Source organism: Styela clava, chromosome 3 (genome assembly GCF_964204865.1).
Source record: "Styela clava chromosome 3, kaStyClav1.hap1.2, whole genome shotgun sequence".
In the NCBI taxonomy this organism is placed as follows: domain Eukaryota; kingdom Metazoa; phylum Chordata; class Ascidiacea; order Stolidobranchia; family Styelidae; genus Styela; species Styela clava.
In genome coordinates, this window is record NC_135252.1 from 3,249,083 (window position 1) to 3,269,065 (window position 19,983).

Consider the following 19,983-nt stretch of genomic DNA (forward strand, 5'->3'; position numbering starts at 1 on the left):
AGATAGTATAATATAGTTACTGCAAGGTTACTAATTATTGCAACTAGGCGAGCAGAAGAGCTATGTTGAATTCTATCCTTCAACTATTGATTTTGGGTGAATTATGTCGTATAATTAGCGAGTTATTAATTAATTAGTGATGGGACACAAGGTGTCAATATGGAGTAAGAGCGCGGTTTTGGGGATACCCTAACTTTCGATCGATAAGTCTTCGGTCTCTGACCGATATTCTCGTTTATGTATTCACGCATTTTATGTTTAGGCATGGTATTGGTGTGGAATTGAATTGATGGCCAAGGAATATATAGTGATCAAATTTGTGGTGTTTTTGCATGGTGTGACAAATTCTTCTCTGTCTCAAGCATAATGTAATCATAGATCTAACCATCGCTATATAATGACAATACATCCCAGAAGCATTTAATTAAATGTGATACAGTAAATCAAGACACGTACAAACAAATCAAAACAATGCTTGTGAATTCTGCGCTCAGACAATTATAAAAACAATTATCAGGAAAACACTAACTGACTAATAACGCGCGTAAACATGTAGGCCCATATAATTAATGAAGCCAATGTTCCTAAAAACAGTAGATACACAAAACAAAAACAATAATACGCCATGAAATGAATGTCTAAAACGTTATGAATTGGCCCGTTTATATCAGATTATATCAGTACGAATTCTCATTTAGCCTGTCATCAAAGTCATTGTAGAGCAAATAAGTACACATATGATTATGAAGAGTATTCTGATTCTGTTATATCTGTCACCAAGAAAACCCAATACAATGCCTATGATAGTGAAGATCGCCACAAAAATTATACCAGCAAGAAGTTGATAATCTACAGTCTACTCTACACCATCCTGTCATCGCCTTTGTAATCCCAGATGCAAACTTGTGTTCCGTTAACCGTGGCATTAGCCTACTCCACAAAGTATCTCATTTCCCGACATATTGCTATATGAAGAGAGAGAGAGAGTTTATTTGCTTTGTCCACCAGAAAACATATACACAACAAAAACATAATTAATAAAAAGCGAAACAGTTCTCGGTATAGACTGGGTGGCAACGATACGACCATGCGGTCATCGGGGTCTGTTACCACCCAACATTAATATCAAAAAACATGAATAAAAAAATGCTTCAAATATGTTTTAACATATTTTAGGTGTGTCCAAAAATAACATTAAGTTTTCATGGAAAGAAAGAAAATTAATAAAATATTTACATAGAATAAAATTAATAAAATATTTACATATAAGCCGAAGATTTGCAGTCATGATCGGGCATGCATCCCATCTCGCCAAAATTCTTTCTTATATGAAAATGATAGTTTCAAACTTTTAAAACTTCAAACAATTTGTAGGCGCGATCTCTCAAAATAAGCGTCTAAAATTTTGCAATGGCGAAGTGTAGGGAGAACTTTTCTTGGGTCAAAGGTCGGGAGAACGTCCATGCAGCTGTGGTTGTTTTGGTTAGATTTCTAGTGTTTCAGAATTATGTTCACTTTGGGTTAGTAGACCAAAGCCCATATATACAGATATTGAGATATACAACATTTCTAACAGTTTAAAAGATAAATGGCTGCTATATTCGCTTTGAAAACTGCATATGCAGATTCAGATGATAGTGATGGGTCAGCGGATGGTGAGATCGCGGCAGGCAAAGTTATTTCTGAAGAGTCAACGCTTCACTTAAAATCCACAGATGGTCCTTCATCGAGTTCAAAAATGCAATTGGTTGTTGCGGCTCCTGAAGTTATAACTAAGGTAAGATACAAGTCAATTCTGCAATTAAAACTGTACCGTATTACATAACGTAATTTCAGCTTTTAATTAAATTCAAGCACATTGAGAAAAACATGTGTAATTAGATGAACTAGCTTGGTTCTGCTGTCCCCTACAACAGGCTGCCCCTAGGCCCACCTCTAGTCAGGGCAACCTGAGCTTCTGGAACCTTTTGTTTCATTATTCAGTTATTCTTCAAAACTCATGGTCATGTACAAGTTATATTATTAAAATTATTAATAATTATATATTATATTATTGGCGCGGCGGTGTGGCTCAACGGGCTAAGCGTTAGGAATACGCTCGCCACCGCACCTCTAATTACTCTGCGTGGGTTCGCAGGTTCGAATCCCATGCAGGGATGGTTATGTGCGAGAGGATTGCTGGACTCCTCGCCGTCGTTGGGTGGTTCACGTAACTGCTGGTCGGTTATGGCTTCCTCCACCACCAAGTCCATGCTTCAGAAAACAAACAATATAACTAATCCCATACCCGACTTGGAATGGTAGCCGGACGAGAGGCCGTGGTGTGCCATATGGACACCACCGTCTTATCAGCTTTCCTCTCCCCCAGGATAAATATGTAAATCCTATCCTATCCTAAAATATAGAACTGCATCTTCTTCTTTAATCTACACAGGAGGATGTACAAGGAACAAAAGCCATTGATCATGTCACGAATAAGGAGGTTATGTTCAATCCAACATATCAACAGATGTTTGCACCAGAACAGGTTTTATTTCTTTAAAGATTCCATTGTTGAAGCCTTCTTTTCTTGTTCGTGGTGAACATGTGATTAATTTTGTTTACAGGGACCAGCAAATCCATTCAAAACAAGGCAACAATTGGCACAAAAGAACACATTAGCAGGCTTTGTGCAAGAAGCTCATGTCGATAAATTTCAGTTTGAAAATCAGAGAAAGACGTTTTATAGTTATGGTATGGTGATACACTACTGTTCTATATACTAACATTGGAGGAAAATCGGTCACATTAGGTCAGTGGTGCCCAACCACCTTTTCTATAAATTCAAGACTTTACTTCCCTTGAAACTTTTTATTTCTTCCTCTCCCTGGATAACGCTGCATCGGGTTATGTGGAATTACCTTATTCATGCATCAGAGATTGCAGACTTTTGGTGATCAAGCTACTCGCATAACAAATTTTTATTATGAAGCCATTCGAGCATACAACCCAACCCTGTTAATAGTTTTCAATAAGTCAAAACAGAAACATTGTTTCATAAAAATCTAAATACCAGCTGTATCTATCTGTTCCAAATTATGAGTGCTTTCTCATTTATTAACTTGTTCATAAAGAGTATATAAAATACCTGTTGATAAGTCAATCTTTATTGCTAATAATTTTCTATTCTTATTATGTTCTCACTTAATTTTCTAAATATATCTGAATATGGCATTACAATCTTTCTTCAGGCTATGCAGTCGATCCTTCCATTGATGAATCTGGAATTGATGAAACAGCAGGAAACAAGACAGTGATTGGTATGTTTTTATGTTTTTTTTATAACTTCTATGATTACTGAAACTTTTGGGTGCAATCATACACAAACAAAAGTATTATATATATTTGCTTCATTTACGTTGAAGTAATTAATAAATTTATAGTTCTTTTCTTTCTGGGCCACCCTGTATTTTAAATACTCCCATGTCATTACTTTTGAATCATTTTAATAAGTCCATCTTGCAGCAAATTTGAATTTATGTCATATTCGAAACTAAGCCATTCAAATTTTCAATATCCAAATTCCAACTATACCGAAAGGAAAACAGTAATTCCCGACACAGAATCTGATAACATAATTTTGTTCGAATAATTTTTTTTAGTTTTGTTTTTAACTAATTTTTTCGTCATTCCTCAATCGGATATTATTTTTTCCAGCTGATGTTGGTGAGGAACTGATGGCCAAAAACAATGAAAAAGAGAGAACTGTTTTTGAAAAAATCAAAACAAGAGAGGCTGATAAAAGGAAGAGACAGAAATGTGATAATCCTGAGGATATTGACGGATTTCTTGGACCTTGGGGTGGATTTGTTGACGATGTTAAAATTTCCAAACCTTCTGAGGTAACTTTTAATTGCCTAGCATTGACTTGAATATGCAGTGAATTAATAGATAAGAAGCATTATATAAAAAAAGCAGTTTTCGACATAGCCTACTAAATTTATTTATTTTAGACGCTGATTGAGATGAGCTTGGGTTTTAACTTGAGTTTTCATCTTGCGGCCACAAACTAGCTAAGCCAACGTGCATATTATAGCTATTGTGCCTGATAAAATGATTTGTTTGTAAACAGTTATTTTGGTATGGTTTAAATCACTAGGACATGGTGAATGGGGTTTGGTGAGTTTCAATAAGTCATCTCAACATTCTCAAGTGATATATTATATATCATGTAATAAAAAAAACAAGAGTGATATTACTAATGTGTATTTGCATATGGATTTCAGGAAGAACAGATAGAAATCGATGAACTGCTTGCAAAGCGTAAAAAGAGAGGGAAGAAAGCAGAGGAAGCAACCATCGAAGAAAAGACAACATTACATGTCAAAAATCCAAATGATTATCAGGTAAGTGTATCACAATATATTACAGTGAAATATAGCCAATGAAGGGATGCAGTTGTTGATCAATGAAAATGACCGAGCATAATACTGGATTGGGCTTGAAGAAAGTGTCCTGAAATTTGAATGCATATTTTATTACCTCTAGTAGAGTGATGCTGTTAGAACCTAAAAAATCTCTCATGCCTTTTTAACTTGTTCTGATGTCATGCTTTATATTTCCCATGTGTGCCTTGCATATCTTATTAAAGATGGCCGCCAATTAGGAAGTTCTTAGCTTTAAAATGAGTTGAATTTTAGGCTAACATGGTAATACTATTTTCAGGGTCGATCTTACCTCCATATACCTCAAGATGTTGGTGTGAATTTAAAATCAGATACTCCTCCAGACAGATGTTTTCTGCCAAAAAAACTTATTCATACATGGAGTGGTCACACAAAAGCAGTTTCAGCAATTCGTTTATTTCCAAAATCTGGTCATTTGTTGCTCTCCACATCAATGGACTGCAAAGTTAAAGTAAGTAAAGCATAGACATCTTAATAGTCTGTTGGGATATCTGTGGATATGTCAATGATCAAGAGACTGTGGGATCTGATCAATGTCATATGTTATCCTTTTTCTATCAAAAAAATTTTGCTTGACTTTGAGTTGACAACAGTTTAGACCAGGAGTGAGAAAGGTTTTTGGACCAGTGCCAAAAAATTTTTCCCACCTAAATTGGCGGGCCATGTAAGTGTGATGTAAAAAATTACATTTTATGAACAATAGTTAGTGTTACAAAAGCAAAAGTGGAAAACAATAAGCCTTGTGCTAAAACTAAATTTAATCGCAATCTGAAAAAAAAAATTAAATTTCAAGAATGGGTTTTAGTTAGGTTGTGGCAGCATCAGGCAGGCCAGATTGAATTACTCAGCGGGCCGGATTTGGCCCGCAGGCGTAGTATGTCCGGTTTAGACTCTAATCTCTAAATTAGACTCTAAATCAGGGGTCACCAACGCGTTGCCCGCGGGCACCAAGTCGCCCGCGAAGACCATATGAGTCGCCCGCAGGTCTGTTCCAAACTAAGCTTAATAACGGCTCTTATAAGTAAGCTAGATCAATTATATTTTGTCCTGCTATTTTAGTATAAATCACACTTATATGGAAACTAGAAATGACACTATATTAATTATTGTAACCATCAACCTTATTGGACACGTTAGTGGACATAACGATCGTTTTGGTATTTTTGTTGTTCTTGTTCTTATTTGTCTTCTTCTTGGTATCGTTATGAAAAAATCGCTTTTATCGTTGATTACTGGACCAATTGCTTTGAAATTTTCAGTGAGTAAAGATTATATTTTTCCCCAGAAGGCTATTACTTTTATTTATTCTTAAATTTTATATGAATCCTATGAGATATGATATTTCATACAAAATTTCGCGGTATTTATTTTTACTCATGGGAACACTGTTTTACACTTATTTCAAGCGGTTTCGCGATCGATTGTCTTGCTCAGTACTACAGCTACTGTAGGTCGGTACTGGTAAGTTGCCATACCGTTACCGTAACGCAGTGAAATTGACTTATTCCTTCCGCGGTAATACTAATGCTGCAATGCAAGTTTTATAGCCTATCGTATGCGGAACGGAATATCAGACCTACAGGTTCGGTACCGGTACTGGTAGCTCAGTACGTAAGTACGATACTGGTACTGGTGCCGGTACCGGTGTCTTACCACAATGAAATTACCGTAACTTATTCTTTCACGGTCCTACCAGTGCAGTAATGCAAGCATTGTAGCACTTGTAGCCTACTATATTTGTTTATTTTGATAAGAGTCTACTGGAAACAACATAAAATTTGAAAGGGAAGAATTGTTCTGTGATCAATTATCTGTCCTAAAGTGTAAACAACATAAAATTTGCAAGGGAACAACTGTTCTGTGATCAATTACCGTATATGGCCTACAGTGTACAGGTAAGATGCTGGCTGACTGCTAACTCAGTACCGCACCTACGTTAGGTACCGGTACCGCCGTGAATTCAGCTCTCATCTCTTTGTTGGACACGTAGTGGACATAACGATCGTTTCAATATTATGTTGTTGTTCTTGTTCTTTGACACGTTTTTAAAAAGTCGCTTTTCTCTTCGAATACTGGACCAATTGCTTTGAAATTTTCAGTGGTTAAAGATAAAAATTTTCTCCAGAAGGCTATTACTTTTTTTTTCGCTTAGACCTCATCAAAATTATGTGACTCTACGTGTCCATATATTTGAGCATAGCTCTCTTGTTTTACTTTGACCTCAGTAATGTGACGGGTCAATTAACACTCTTCCAATTATGACATCACATGGAGGTCACTTTCCACGAACCCGCGCTTTTTCTTGTCCGTTGGTTAGCGGAGCAGTAATAATACAATTATTGATTCCAAAGAAAAACCCATCATTTTCACGATGAATGGGAGGTGGATATATTTATACCACCATGAAAACAGCCTGCGTGTGTCTCATTAGTGGGGCGATTTTAGCGACGGCAAAGCGGAGAGATATTTCACATCTTGTCACGTAATCTTTCGCGCTAACTACAACTGGTCAGCACAGTACGGACAGAAAAAGCTCGCGATTCAAATCATACAGCAATCCTATTTTACGAGACCATCGTTTGTTTCAACCTATCCTTTCGAATCAACATTTTTGACATAAACTCAGGATAGGAGGAGATTCACATATTTATCCCGGGGAAGAAGATAGGACGGCTTAACCATATGACAAACCACGGCTTCTTGCTGGTTACCATTCGATGTCGGGTATGGGATTAGTTAGTTATTTGTTTCCGGAAGCCTGGACTTGATGGCGAAGGTAGCCTTAACCGACCAGCGGTTACGTGAACGACCCTACGGCGGCGAGGAGTCCAGCTATCCTTTCGCACATAGCTATCCCCGCATGAGATTCTAACATGCGAACCTAACGCTTGACACGATGGGTTATAGCGCCGCGACTCACTCCACCAAGAACAAACATGGAACACGCCTCACTGATGAAAATCTGCAAGACTCGCTCAGAGTTACAGTGTCAAATTACACGTCGGAGTATAATACTCTGCAACATTTGATAGTACAACTGTTAATTACATTTTATCTTAGACTTGTGCAGAGATTTGAAAACACTCAGTTTTGAAATACAAGTGTTATTGATAGAAATTTATTTGCAACGTTTTGATAATTGTTTGATTTCCTGAAGAATTCTAAAGTTTATTAGTGTCTATACTTCACTAAATACCAGTAATTATATCAATAATTGAAGCTTAATCGAGCAACTGATTTTTTAGAAGTGTACATTGAACTGGTAGCCCAGCCCGCAGCTTAATCTGTACCCAAAAAGTAGCCCTCGGCTTCGAGAAGGTTGGTGACCCCTGCTCTAAATATTTGACGTCTGACTCTGGGATAGTGAAACTGGGATATTCGCCAGCTTTTTCCAGATTCAGTTAGGGACTTGACTGACTTCTAGAAATTTGAATCATGGCCCAGCCTGCCCCAGGAGGCATGTTTTTAGTCAGACTCTAATTCATACTTTTGTAAAAAAAACAAGATGCATTCAATGAACAACCTGCCGTGGGATTTTCATATTTATCCCAAGGGAGAGGAATGTCGATAAGATGGATCAATCATATGGCCAACCACGGTTGTTTGTTTCAGATATACAGAATTAATGGTGGCGGCAGCCATAACTGACCAGCTGTTACAGTTACATCGATCATCAAGTGGTCCTTATAAGGCTATTCGTGGTTTGACTTTGAATCAGATTTAAAGATATTTTTACTCAGTCAAACATTGGTCACAGTTTTACTTATTTAATAGAAGTCTCCTTGAATTCATATCTAATTTTATGCATAATATCTTTAGATTTGGGAAGTTTATAATAAAAGACGACTACTGCGAACTTATCACGGTCATGCAAAAGCAGTGAGAGATGCTTGTTTTTCAAATTATGGATCAGAATTTTTAACAGCCGCTTATGATCGATATATAAAGTTATGGGATACAGAAACAGGTTTGTCAGATTTCAATTCCATCCATCTATTGTAAAGTTATTTCGGCTTATTAAAAGTGAATATCGATAATCCAGTAGATAGCTAACTATGTTGCTTTTTAAATTACTTTTTTTGGCACTCCAGAAGTACCGGTATGTGTACCGATATGGAGGTAACTAATTTTGTTCGCCTACTTCAAGTTGTGTAAATGGACTGAAACTTATAGGCAAACCTAACCCAGACAGTCCCTGAACCCATAATAGAACTAAAATAAGGAAAATCGGAATCAAATTACTGCCTAACCCTAACCTGGTATACACCATACAGGAGTACAGATTTTTTTTTTTGTAATAATACAGTCTAATTGTTCCGTACAAATTATGTTAGCTTTAACCTCAACTATTTTAAAATAATTTTGATATCAGAAAAAAGGTTGTTAATCTTGAACTAGTATTGCTTTATTTACAGATTACAGTATAACATTTAAGCCTTCTATAATGACTTATCCAAGTTGTACCTTGTACTATTGTTGTTATTGATCACTGAATTCATTTTTTTAGGTGAATGCAAAGCTAAATTCACAAGCAATAAAGTTCCATATTGTGTCAAATTTAATCCAGATGAAGATAAGCAAAATATTTTTGTTGCTGGAACCTCAGATAAAAAAATAGTCGCAGTAAGTTTGATATTACTATAATCAACAGAATTTACCATTAGATACATTATAGTTATACTAAACTATACCATCTTGAACAAACATCGACTTTTCCAAATTTATATAACTTTATCCTAAGATGTTATTCAAATAATTTAGAATCTATATAAACAAATTGGTGAGACTGGCCTGCTGGACGTTATGCTGTACTAAATAATTGGAAATGCGGAAGCGTGACTATTGGCCAACAATATATTATTATTATATTTATACTACTATATTATTATATATATATATTATATACCATATTTATATATATTATGTTATATTTATTTTATAATATATTATATTTACTTTCAAGTGGGATACCAGATCCGGGGAAATTGTTCAAGAATATGATCGTCATCTTGGAGCAGTAAATACCATTACATTTGTCGATGATAACAAAAGATTCGTTTCAACATCTGATGATAAAAGTTTGAGAGTTTGGGAATGGTGAGCCAATTTATATATGTTCACATGGCGAGCATTAAGTAAAGTTTTTTCAGACATTGCCTTCATATAGGCCAGTGGTTCTCAACCTGTGGTAAGCATACCACTAGTGGTACCCGGTAGCTTTGTAAGTGGTACGCGATCAGCTTTGAAATATTGCAACAATCAACTTTTGAGTTGGCTAAAATATGCCGGTAGCGTTTTATCTTCCATATTGTATATATTCACTGAAAGGCATTTATAGCGCCTCCAGTTATTTTTTTAGAGATCGCCCTCGTCCGTTTTGCGTGTTACATCACAAAGGATGTTGTACCACATAAAATACTCCCATAGCCCGTTTTTGTGCCATTGTTCCCCACCCCAAAACAGGCTTTGTCGAGGGTACGCGGTCATAGTATAAAACAGTAAAGTGGTATGTGGTTAGTGAAAGGTTGAAAACGACTGATTTAGGCTTACCACACGTCTGGGTTTAAGTGGGATAGTCCCCAATTTTGACAAGCCCTCCCTCACGTCCCACCCTGTAAACGTAAATGCTTTTTTTATTTAATACCCATACAATTTTTTTTTAATGGAGGTAGTCCATTTATACCACTGATTTGCGACTTACTTCACTAGTACATTAGAAGAACTACGATATTGTTATGTCACAATTAATATATGTTTAATACGTCAAATTAACATAATATGTGACATAACGTTAAATTATTCAAAATGTCGAAAGGAAAGAGCACACCTTACATTGATTCGAACCAAGGTTTGTCCCATTCCCACTGTCCCTGTTTTTTATTTGATAAATATGGTAATCCTACGTTTATCTATTTATATAGTTGCTTATCGTATGATTTGAGTGAAACATTTTGAAGAACAATGATCCCTTTAGTTTGATATATTAATATTTCGGTACTCCCGAAGTATGCGAACCAAGATGGTGGACATCGGAACGTAACATGGGTAACAGGTTAGGGTTAGGCGATAATTTTTTTCCAATTTTCCTTATTTTAGTCCTATTATCAGTTCGAAGACTAGCCAAGAGCCTCCCGTAGTATTTATACCTAAAATTATGGCCTAACCCTAACCTAGTACACATATTACATTCCGATGTCCGCCATCTTGGTTCGCATACTTCGGGAGCCCCAATATTTCAGTCAATTGATCATGTAAGTGTAGCATCTGGTCAAGTTTGAAGTCAAGTTTATTATGATAATATTTGTCAGATCTGTAGAATCTGAGTCTGAATAAAGTCGGAGGCTGGAATTTTATTTCCAATCTGTCAGAGATAAAAATTGAAAAAATTGGAGTTATTGAAAAATCCTAACATACACTCAAAAGTTGACTGAGTATTCTTAACAGACAAGAAAGGAAGTCTTGCATACAACAAAGTTTTGTTATCAAAATTTGGTTTTCCTAGCTGGGGTCAGAGTAAAAAAAAATTCAACTTGAATCGAATGCTTGAGTCGTAGTCTAAATGCCACTAAGACATATAGAGTTGACTTAGATCTGCTGGGCTGATTATTTGCCATTTTTTCTTTGTTTTTAGGATAGTATCTATCTATGTATAACACAAAGTGACTGTAACATAGCTGAAATATGATTGTCCAGGAAAGGATGGCTTAGATTTGGCGGCTTAGAAACATTGCTGAAACCTTTTCGCATTAGCATACTGTAAGAATTAATCATTTAAGAAGAGTGAAATTGACTGTATATTTTTTCCAGGGATATTCCGGTTGATTTCAAATATATTGCCGACCCTGGGATGCATTCAATGCCTTCTGTTACTTTATCACCCAACGGAAAATGGTTGGGTTGTCAGTCTCTTGATAATCAAATTATGATATTTGATGTTCATGGAAGATTCAGAGTCAAACAGAAGAAGAAGTTTAAAGGACATATGGTGAGTTGCAATGGAAAAACCCTTAACCGTGTTCAAACCAGGCGTAGGCAGTTTGTTCTAATATATTTGCAGTTTGAGCTAAGAACACACCATAATTCAATAACCCAGTTTCTCCGAATTCCGCTAAAAAGATCACAATGTTTCCCTCGCATTTCAACAGTTTCAAGGATTGAAAACAATTTTGTGGTGACCATATAAGCTAAACTTCAATCTTGATAATTGAAGTGAAACAAAGCTCATGGTATTTGTCTTCCTAGTATTTTGGCAACTCATTAAATATTTGAAGTTAACTATCAAATATTTATTGAGTCGCCATGAAATTGGAAGTTACAAATTAATGACTTAATATGTACAATAAATATATCAACATATCAAACCCCTGCAGTGCAAACAACTTCCAATGCAAAGTAATCACGTTTGTTTGTTCAACAACATCGAAGTGCTGTTAAATTTCACCCTCTATCTAATTCAATTTTTCTCTTATTTTAGGTTGCCGGTTATGCTTGTCAAATGGATTTTTCTCCTGATTTGTCTTATGTTGTTTCTGGTGATGGGGACGGTAAAGTTTTTATCTGGGATTGGAAAACTACAAAACTATTCAGTAAATTTCGAGCTCATGATAAAGTCTGTATCGGATGTTTATGGCATCCTCATGAAACTTCTAAAGTCATTACCTGCGGGTGGGATGGCCTCATTAAACTCTGGGACTGAGTAGAGGAACTGTTTGTTAAAAGGATTTTCCTATGATGACCTGGGATGTCCCTGGCAGTGATGGTGTTGTGCCTTTGTACAATGGGCACTGAGAATCGAAAGTGGGTTATACAAAACTTCAACTTGTGGTTGGATGATTCACAGTTTTTTGAGAAGGTCGATATGATAAATTTGTAGCTCAATCATACAGTTACTCTGGACCAGTTTTCATACTTTTATTTCATTGCACTTTATTATGAATTGCTCTAAAATGTTTGTAAAGTAAAAAGCTAGAATTACGAGAAATAAATTCCTGTTCTTGCTGTAAGCGCCTTGGTAGGCTTGTCGCTGCACAAGTTGCGTCTGAGGTTTTAGGCCCACGCTTAGCCGTCGAAGCACCAACATAGCATACGCGTGTATCGGAATGTTCATTGTTGTAACTCTTGGTTGGCATGTCAACGGGGCGGCGTTCTCTATTGTTGCTGTCACGCTCCATTTGTTTGTTCTTACGCGGGAAATCTACTTTCGTTTCTTTTTCTTCTTTCCCCCCTTTTTCTTCCCCTTCTTACCACCTTTCTTTTTTCCTTTCTTCTTCCCTTTACCTTGTTTTTCCTTCCAGGCGGCATATTTCTCTTTGGTTTCTTCCGAAGGACCTTTCCCAGGGACATATTCCACACGTTTTCCCACACATTTGTACTGCAAGAATGTAATAGAGTATGAATCAAATGAAATTTAGTCCGAGGCTGAACGTGTTCAACTTTGTCCTGGTATTAGGTTGTCTATCTAACTAGACTATCCAATTAAAGTCCAGCTGCACACTAACACAAATGTATTTTTGTTTCGTCCAACCACCACGTAAGACTTCCTCAGACAAGCAGTTTACTTACAACAAACAATGTCGTAATTTAATTCGAAAACTAGGATATGCGCTGTTTTCAGGCCTACCACTGTTACAGAAAGATATTTGCCATAGTTTTATTTACTAATATCACGTCTTTTGAAATGTCTTTATAGTTATGACCGCTTTGAACCGAGTTTGGGAGCCAAACAAAACTCTGAATATTTAAATTTGTAATATCGTACCTGATTACATTTCCTGCAGCATCCAGCTTCTCTCATTAATCCGGTAAATTCTCCTTTGAGACAATCATTGCAAAATCTTGTTCCACAAAATTTGCACATGAATGTCTGAAATAACATTGTAAAATTAGACAGTGTGGATTGAACTTTTCCCAAGTAATTAAAGGAGTGCCAATCGTCATCATATATTGTCTTTATCGACCGTGTATGTTCGCATTGCCATAATTCTGTTTGCTCGCACAATTTTACTGAAATTCGTTGCTATGCTGATACCACCACCTCAGCTCCCTACATTTTAGCACTTTACTGAGTTCCAAATTATAATTTCATTTGTTGTTTTTGAATAATGTATAACGCAGTGACGTTTTCAGTATGGTCATCGACGTTTATATTCATTTTCATAATAATACCATTGAACCACAGCTACCGAACTCATTAAGAATCAATCATATAAGTGCGGACAGTGAATACTCACATGTACAATCAATGAATAGCATAACATTAAATCAAAGAATTCTAACTTGATGCACTAACGATAGCCAAATGTTACGTTACTATAGTAGTCTATTAATCAATCATACCGTGTCATTGTAGACGCATCCCCATCTACACATCTTTTGCCTTATGATCAACTATCATCCACAAGTTGAAAAACTGGCCGCTGTTGGTTTATAGTTTATGAACTGTGATTTTTGACAGGAATAGCAAATTCATAAATTTATAAACATTCTCTATGACGTCATAAAAGTCAGAACTGTACATTTCTACCTCAATTCTGCTTCACAAATGAAATATGGCCTCGCGCCAAGCAGAGAAGTAAAGTAGCCTTTAATTGCCTTTACTTTGTAATTTAACTCAGTAAGCACAAAGAATAACCTATCATACCTAAGGGTACCTTACGCCGGTACATCATCGGCATTGTGCTCAAAAGTATTGAATGAACCTTTTGTCTACCTTGCCATATAGATGTTACCTCCTCCTGTTTTTAAAACACATTTTACAAATGTATAGAAAGGTTAATTACATGCCCAGCGTGTTTGAAACACGTGTATGCCGAAATGAATCTACCAGTTTTCAGGGGGTAGTTGTGTCTTGTAACAATCGAAACCAAAAAATAGGAAGTCTTACAAAGACTAACATTAGCCTTTTCTTTTAGGATTATTTACGACAAAGATTACCTAATTTTGGTCATTTCTTACCTGCGTCCTTCCGTATCCAGGCAGCATAACTCATATGAAATCACGCAACATTTAAATGATTTTAATAGTATATAAAAATATATAATGATAGGTTTACGATTTTTTTGCACTAATTATTCGAAGAGCGAGGCTGCGCAGAATGATTTTATTTAACTCTGACTGATACAATTATCAATACTTTAGTGGTCTGACGACGTGAAACTATTGCCCTTCCCTAAATTCCTATCGTATTTTCTTTTTTCTTCGAAGCGTGATGACATGAAATTTTACAACCATAATTCATATATGATTTATTTACGCTTATCTCTAGCCAATAGTCAGATGCGTATGGTTCAAAACTTTCCCTTCTCGTGATTCAAGGTAAGTTCGGTCGGAACTGTTTGCCTGACACTTGAAAATATTATACGTTTTGTTTATTTTATATCGTCGCCAGCATTGTCGGCTTTATGTGAGTGAAAGCAATTGAACACAACAATAGCTGAAGATTTGATTTGTTATAGCTGTGGTCAGCGTTATTTCATTTATCAATGATCAATTGTATCAGAAATTGCCATTGTATCAAGTTGCCTGCCTACGCTTGAAAATGACTGCGGTGATTTTGCTTTGCGAAAGATCTGAGGAACGGCCTTAGTTAGCCCTATAGGAATAATGATATCATACTCAAAACAAAATACATAATTAAAAACATTAATTAATTCGTTAGTTACTTGCATATCGAAAGAGAGGATTTTGCTATGAACATCAATGTATGTAGGCCTACTGTATATCCAAGTTTTTAAAAACTGAATGAATGAATGAATAACATGAATAAGAATTACCTCACGTGCGCATAGCGGCAAGAATTTATATAATAATTTTGTATTCTTATCATTAGATGAGGCTGTAAGATCACTGCCTAATTTGTCTTCAATTCCTTTACGGGTGGTTGATAAATGTTGAAAGACTCAAATTTGTATTCAAGTATTTTCTTTAAATTAACTTATTTTCAACAACATAGATTTCCAAAAGTCATTAACTTTTCGCCGCGTATATCCGACATGTCAACGGTGCTTATAAACTGCGAACACCCTTCCATGATAGATATTCTAAATACGACAACTGTTTTGTTTTTTATATATATACACGTAAGATGGCGCGAATGTAATGTTCATAATACACACAATAGGCTACCTGCTCGCGACAGGACTATGCATATTGTATATCGACCTTGGAAATAGACTGCCGTCGGAAAGAAGCGTTGGTTTCAATGTAGGTAAGTACTCGTAGTAGAAACTACTATCCCTGCTTGTAATGAGATACTCCCGTAGTGTGCGTACCATGCAGGTTAGGGTTAGGCCATAAATTTATTCCGATTTTTCTTATTTTAGTTCTATTACGAGTTCGAGGACTGTCTGTGTTAGCCAAGTGAATATACCCCCTGCCCATAGGCTTCCGTCCCTCCACACAACTGGATGTAAAGTAGGCGAACAAAATTAGTTACCTCCATATTGGTACACACGGTTCTGGAGCGCCTGTAATTGTAATGATATATTTTGTTTATTGTTAATTGTTCTTTGGACAGTTTTCTTACCAATAAAAATAACGTGAATTGACACCGAAAAATCATCTTATGGACACAGGCATTTGCTGACTGTGAAAAAGTGTTTGGCTATGTGAACCTCTGACTATAATGATGATCTTAATATACTGTATATAACTATATACAATGAAATAACACAAGAAATTTGTTAGAATATATGTTAACACTCGACCAAATTCAGTCTTAGTGTTGTTTAATTCAGAAGTCCTAGATTATGTGCTGACATCAACAAATTTTCTTCTTTTTGACACTTGCATTTACTTTCTTTTTTACAGTAAACACATAAAATAATTCAAAATATTATAATTACATTACATCTATCAAAATAATATTGCTCAACAATAATGATATGAAGCAAATTTGTAATATTTTTCAATTGAATTATGTTAAAACGATATTTGATACATACCTCGTTTCCCCGAAAATAAGACTGGGTCTTATTTCAATTTTCTTCTAAAAATACAACACTAGGGCTTATTTTCGGGGGATGTCTTATTTTTTCATTTATTGAAAACAAAATTACAAAGTAGAGAATTACGAGATTTTCAAATCTACAAAATATGAAAATCGATATCCATCCTATAAGTAACACCTTTTTATTCAAAATAGATGCAAAACATAAATTATCAATCATTTAAGACATGTAAGAGAGATTTCTTGCTATCGACCAGGTAAAAATAAAAAATTCCGCGTTATTGACAGGGCCTTATAATAAGGGGAAGGCTTATATTAGAATATTTTTTTAAATTCAGGCTAAGTCTCATTTTCAGTATAGATTTTATTTTCGGGGAAACACTGTAGTGTCCGATAGTATCAAAAACCAATAGTTGGATACGACCTACATTATGGATGAATCAGTTGATCGATGATAAAAATGTTGACCGGTATTCTTAAGGAGCGTCACTATTGATAAGGAAATCGCATTTAAAGCACAGAATTGCAGATAAAATGTTCTGAGTTAGACAGGCATTAGCTATAGAACTTTGATAAAAGGATAGAATTTCATGGCAAAATTAGAAATTAGCTCATAAGGTTTACCCGTAAAACATATCGTCCCAATCTTTTGCAGTATATTTGTTAACAAGTAGGATGTGTTGTTTCACGACAAACGTACGTACCGTAAATATTTTGGGGTCATGAACTAGTGAGTTCGGATGGAAGTCTCGATTAGTGTAATCTCATAATCTGTAGTCTAACTTGATAGGATTCTGGTCATTCCAAACCTTAGTAGATTACCTCCAATGAGGAAATACTGCATGTGGATGGAGTGCTTCATGAGATGCGATGATGCTAGAAAACTCGTAAGAAATGGAACGTGTATACTAATTTTGTATTTTTAATCAAAAGCAATCGATGGTTTTTGATGGCAAAAATTTCACACCACAAGACGCAAAACGGAAACACCAGCCACAATGCCTACGCAAATAAACAAAAAACTGATGAGAGTCAACCAGAATAATCACTCAATTTGAAGACAGTTGAGATTGCCAGCCTTATAAATACATATCTAAATTTTATTATTTATATTTAATCAGGTTTAATCCCTCTACTTTGTGATGCATTATGTACTCATTCCTAGGTGGTTGCGAATTATGGATAATTAATATGAATAATCAAATATATATATTTCTGATCTAGAGGACTATGAAATGATAGAAGATGTCATCTGGTTTTCCACATTTCTTTAATATAAACATGTGGTATCAATTATTTAAGCATGAATAACATCATAGTCTACATTGCGTTGGCCACCAAAAATATTAATTATATTGTCGTAAAATTGAATAAATTATAGATTGCTCGCTTATTGGTATACCCGTTAAAACAAAAATTGCGAGCATCCTTGAATTGAGTTGGTAATCACCCTCAGAAACTTTTATAAAACTTAACATTTATTCATAGAAGACTCTACCAGTAATCGGAATTATTTTGTAGTGGACTATAATATTGGATTAATAAAATGAAAAACAAAGCATGAATTAGTAGGCTACATTGGACAGCGCTGTGAACTTGATACAACGGTCTTGATAGCACCCACGGAACAAATTGTTAGGGAATATCATTTTCGTTTAGCAAGTTTTTATAGCTTCAATAACGCTTTGTGATACAAGTAGTATGGGTTTAGATTGCTATAATATAAGTATATTTTCACTCTGTGATGCTGAACCATAGGCTGAACCCCTTTTATTTTATATTATAAACATCTAATCTGGAAAGATTTTTAACATCGCCCAAATGGATGATTACTTGTGTTTGAAAGTGTTTTATTAGGTCATCGGGTGAGTACAAGCAATATGTATATATATATATAAATTGATACTTGGTCATAAGTGAGATATTCCGAAAACGCATATAACGGAGGCATCAATTAATAAAAAACAGAAATGATTAAAAATTAGTCCTAAAATGAGTGAATTCGACTCCAATCCGAGTCCAAGGCATTGCGAGGAATTTATGACGTTGCAATAATCAGACGTGAAGTTCTTGCGCAATCTGATTTGAAATTAAAATTTTGATGTATGACTGTAAATTACGACGAGGGAATTTTGTGTAATTGCCATTTGGCTTAGGCCCCGAATAATTTGCTTAGCGAAGTAATATTTTTGGATTAGAGTGTAATATTCACGTAATGACATTAAAAGTTACCGCATGTGCCCCTAAAGGCGTATGACTGGAACTAATGCATGTTCAATCCAATAATGTCTGTTCAGTGGTGAGGAGGCGTGTACATGGTTTTATAAATCCGTACTTGGCCGATCAATCTCCAAAAAGATAAATTATATTAAAAATGTTTTTGACAGAGAAAAAAATAGTTCCCAATGTACATTTCAATTTTGCATTTTATCATAGATGAAATTTTCGTGTATTTTTGTATAAGATCTTACAATTTATTCTGTCTGTGCTCTATACTTATTATTTAAAATTCAAATAAGTCTCCGGTAAGGAGATTAACTAGCTAGAAGTATGCTGCGGTAGTATTGGCTTTTGATAGTATTCCATAAATTCCCTTCCTCTCCAGCAAATAAAACGAAGACGGATTATTAGACACAAAGTGGACCTATGGAAAAAAATCGCTTTTCTCCTCAACTACTGACCAATTGCTTTGAACTTTTCAGTAGTTAAAGATTGTGTTTTTCGCTAGAACGCCATTACTTTTACAACTGGTAAATTCATTGTCGGATTATCTTCCACCAAGGCTTTAGCGTTTCTTGATTGTCTGACTACTATGAGGACTGCAACATATATATACCAAAAATCAAAGTTTGCGTTTCATAAATGTCTAAAGGTAAAATACAAAAAATTTCCAAAATACAATTTCCTTTCTTATTGTGATAAAATACTTCGTCTGCGACAGCAATATACTAGACTTTACAGTCCTTGGTTCTAAAAAAAATTCGATGAAATTGCCAAGCTTGGTAGCACAAAAAACTTGAATATTGTGAGATTTATCCGGTTTAAGCACATCTGTTGCAAAACCGTTTGATCAAAATTATTTTTATTGTTTTTCTGCGAGTTGACATTGTCCATTTGGGCTCAAAAATACGATAGTAATCAGATTTAGTTGTGAATTTTTACCGGTTTAATTTTTGCCAATTTCGACGTTTGAAAGCAAAATTGAAACGTGATTGAAAACATAACGACAATTATTATATATAATTTTATTTTCTAAAACTAAAAGTACTTGAAAACAAACAAAAATAGATTTTAAAAACAAAATAACGAAAGTATTACAAGGTTGAATTTTGAAATATTAAGAATTTAAAATAAAAATAAATTTAAAAGATCATGGGTCGAAAAATACTCTGAGCGAAATATTTCGCTTTCTGGTGGACGGGATATGCATTTTCAATTCTGAACTGAAGTCACGTGAATGGAATTGTAAGGAAATATAAATATTTCTAGGTAGTTGCATACTGCGAAATTATAATTCAATTTATATTAACAGAAAAAAGGAGTACTTCGGTACTTCGGGAGTACCAGAAAAAATGTTATCACTCCAGCACA

At 35.2% G+C, this 19,983-nt stretch overlaps 2 protein-coding genes across 2 annotated transcripts; one reads left to right on the forward strand and one right to left on the reverse strand.

Annotated features, from left to right (window-relative positions):
- The first annotated feature begins 1,443 nt into the window (after positions 1-1,443).
- Positions 1,444-12,448, forward strand: LOC120342716 (pre-mRNA-processing factor 17-like). The gene is made up of 12 exons (XM_078111045.1): positions 1,444-1,777; positions 2,435-2,527; positions 2,607-2,733; positions 3,231-3,299; positions 3,697-3,881; positions 4,266-4,385; positions 4,705-4,896; positions 8,265-8,412; positions 8,953-9,068; positions 9,409-9,542; positions 11,253-11,430; positions 11,920-12,448. The coding sequence occupies exons 1-12, from the start codon at positions 1,589-1,591 to the stop codon at positions 12,139-12,141; spliced, it is 1,773 nt and encodes a 590-aa protein (XP_077967171.1). The 5' UTR covers positions 1,444-1,588; the 3' UTR covers positions 12,142-12,448.
- LOC120342739 (uncharacterized) lies at positions 12,442-14,294 on the reverse strand. The gene is made up of 3 exons (XM_039411705.2): positions 13,782-14,294; positions 13,204-13,308; positions 12,442-12,816 (listed from the first exon to the last, which is right to left on the reverse strand). Exons 1-3 carry the CDS (start codon positions 13,812-13,814, stop codon positions 12,640-12,642), a joined length of 315 nt encoding a protein of 104 aa, XP_039267639.1. The 5' UTR covers positions 13,815-14,294; the 3' UTR covers positions 12,442-12,639.
- Positions 14,295-19,983: the final 5,689 nt, after the last annotated feature.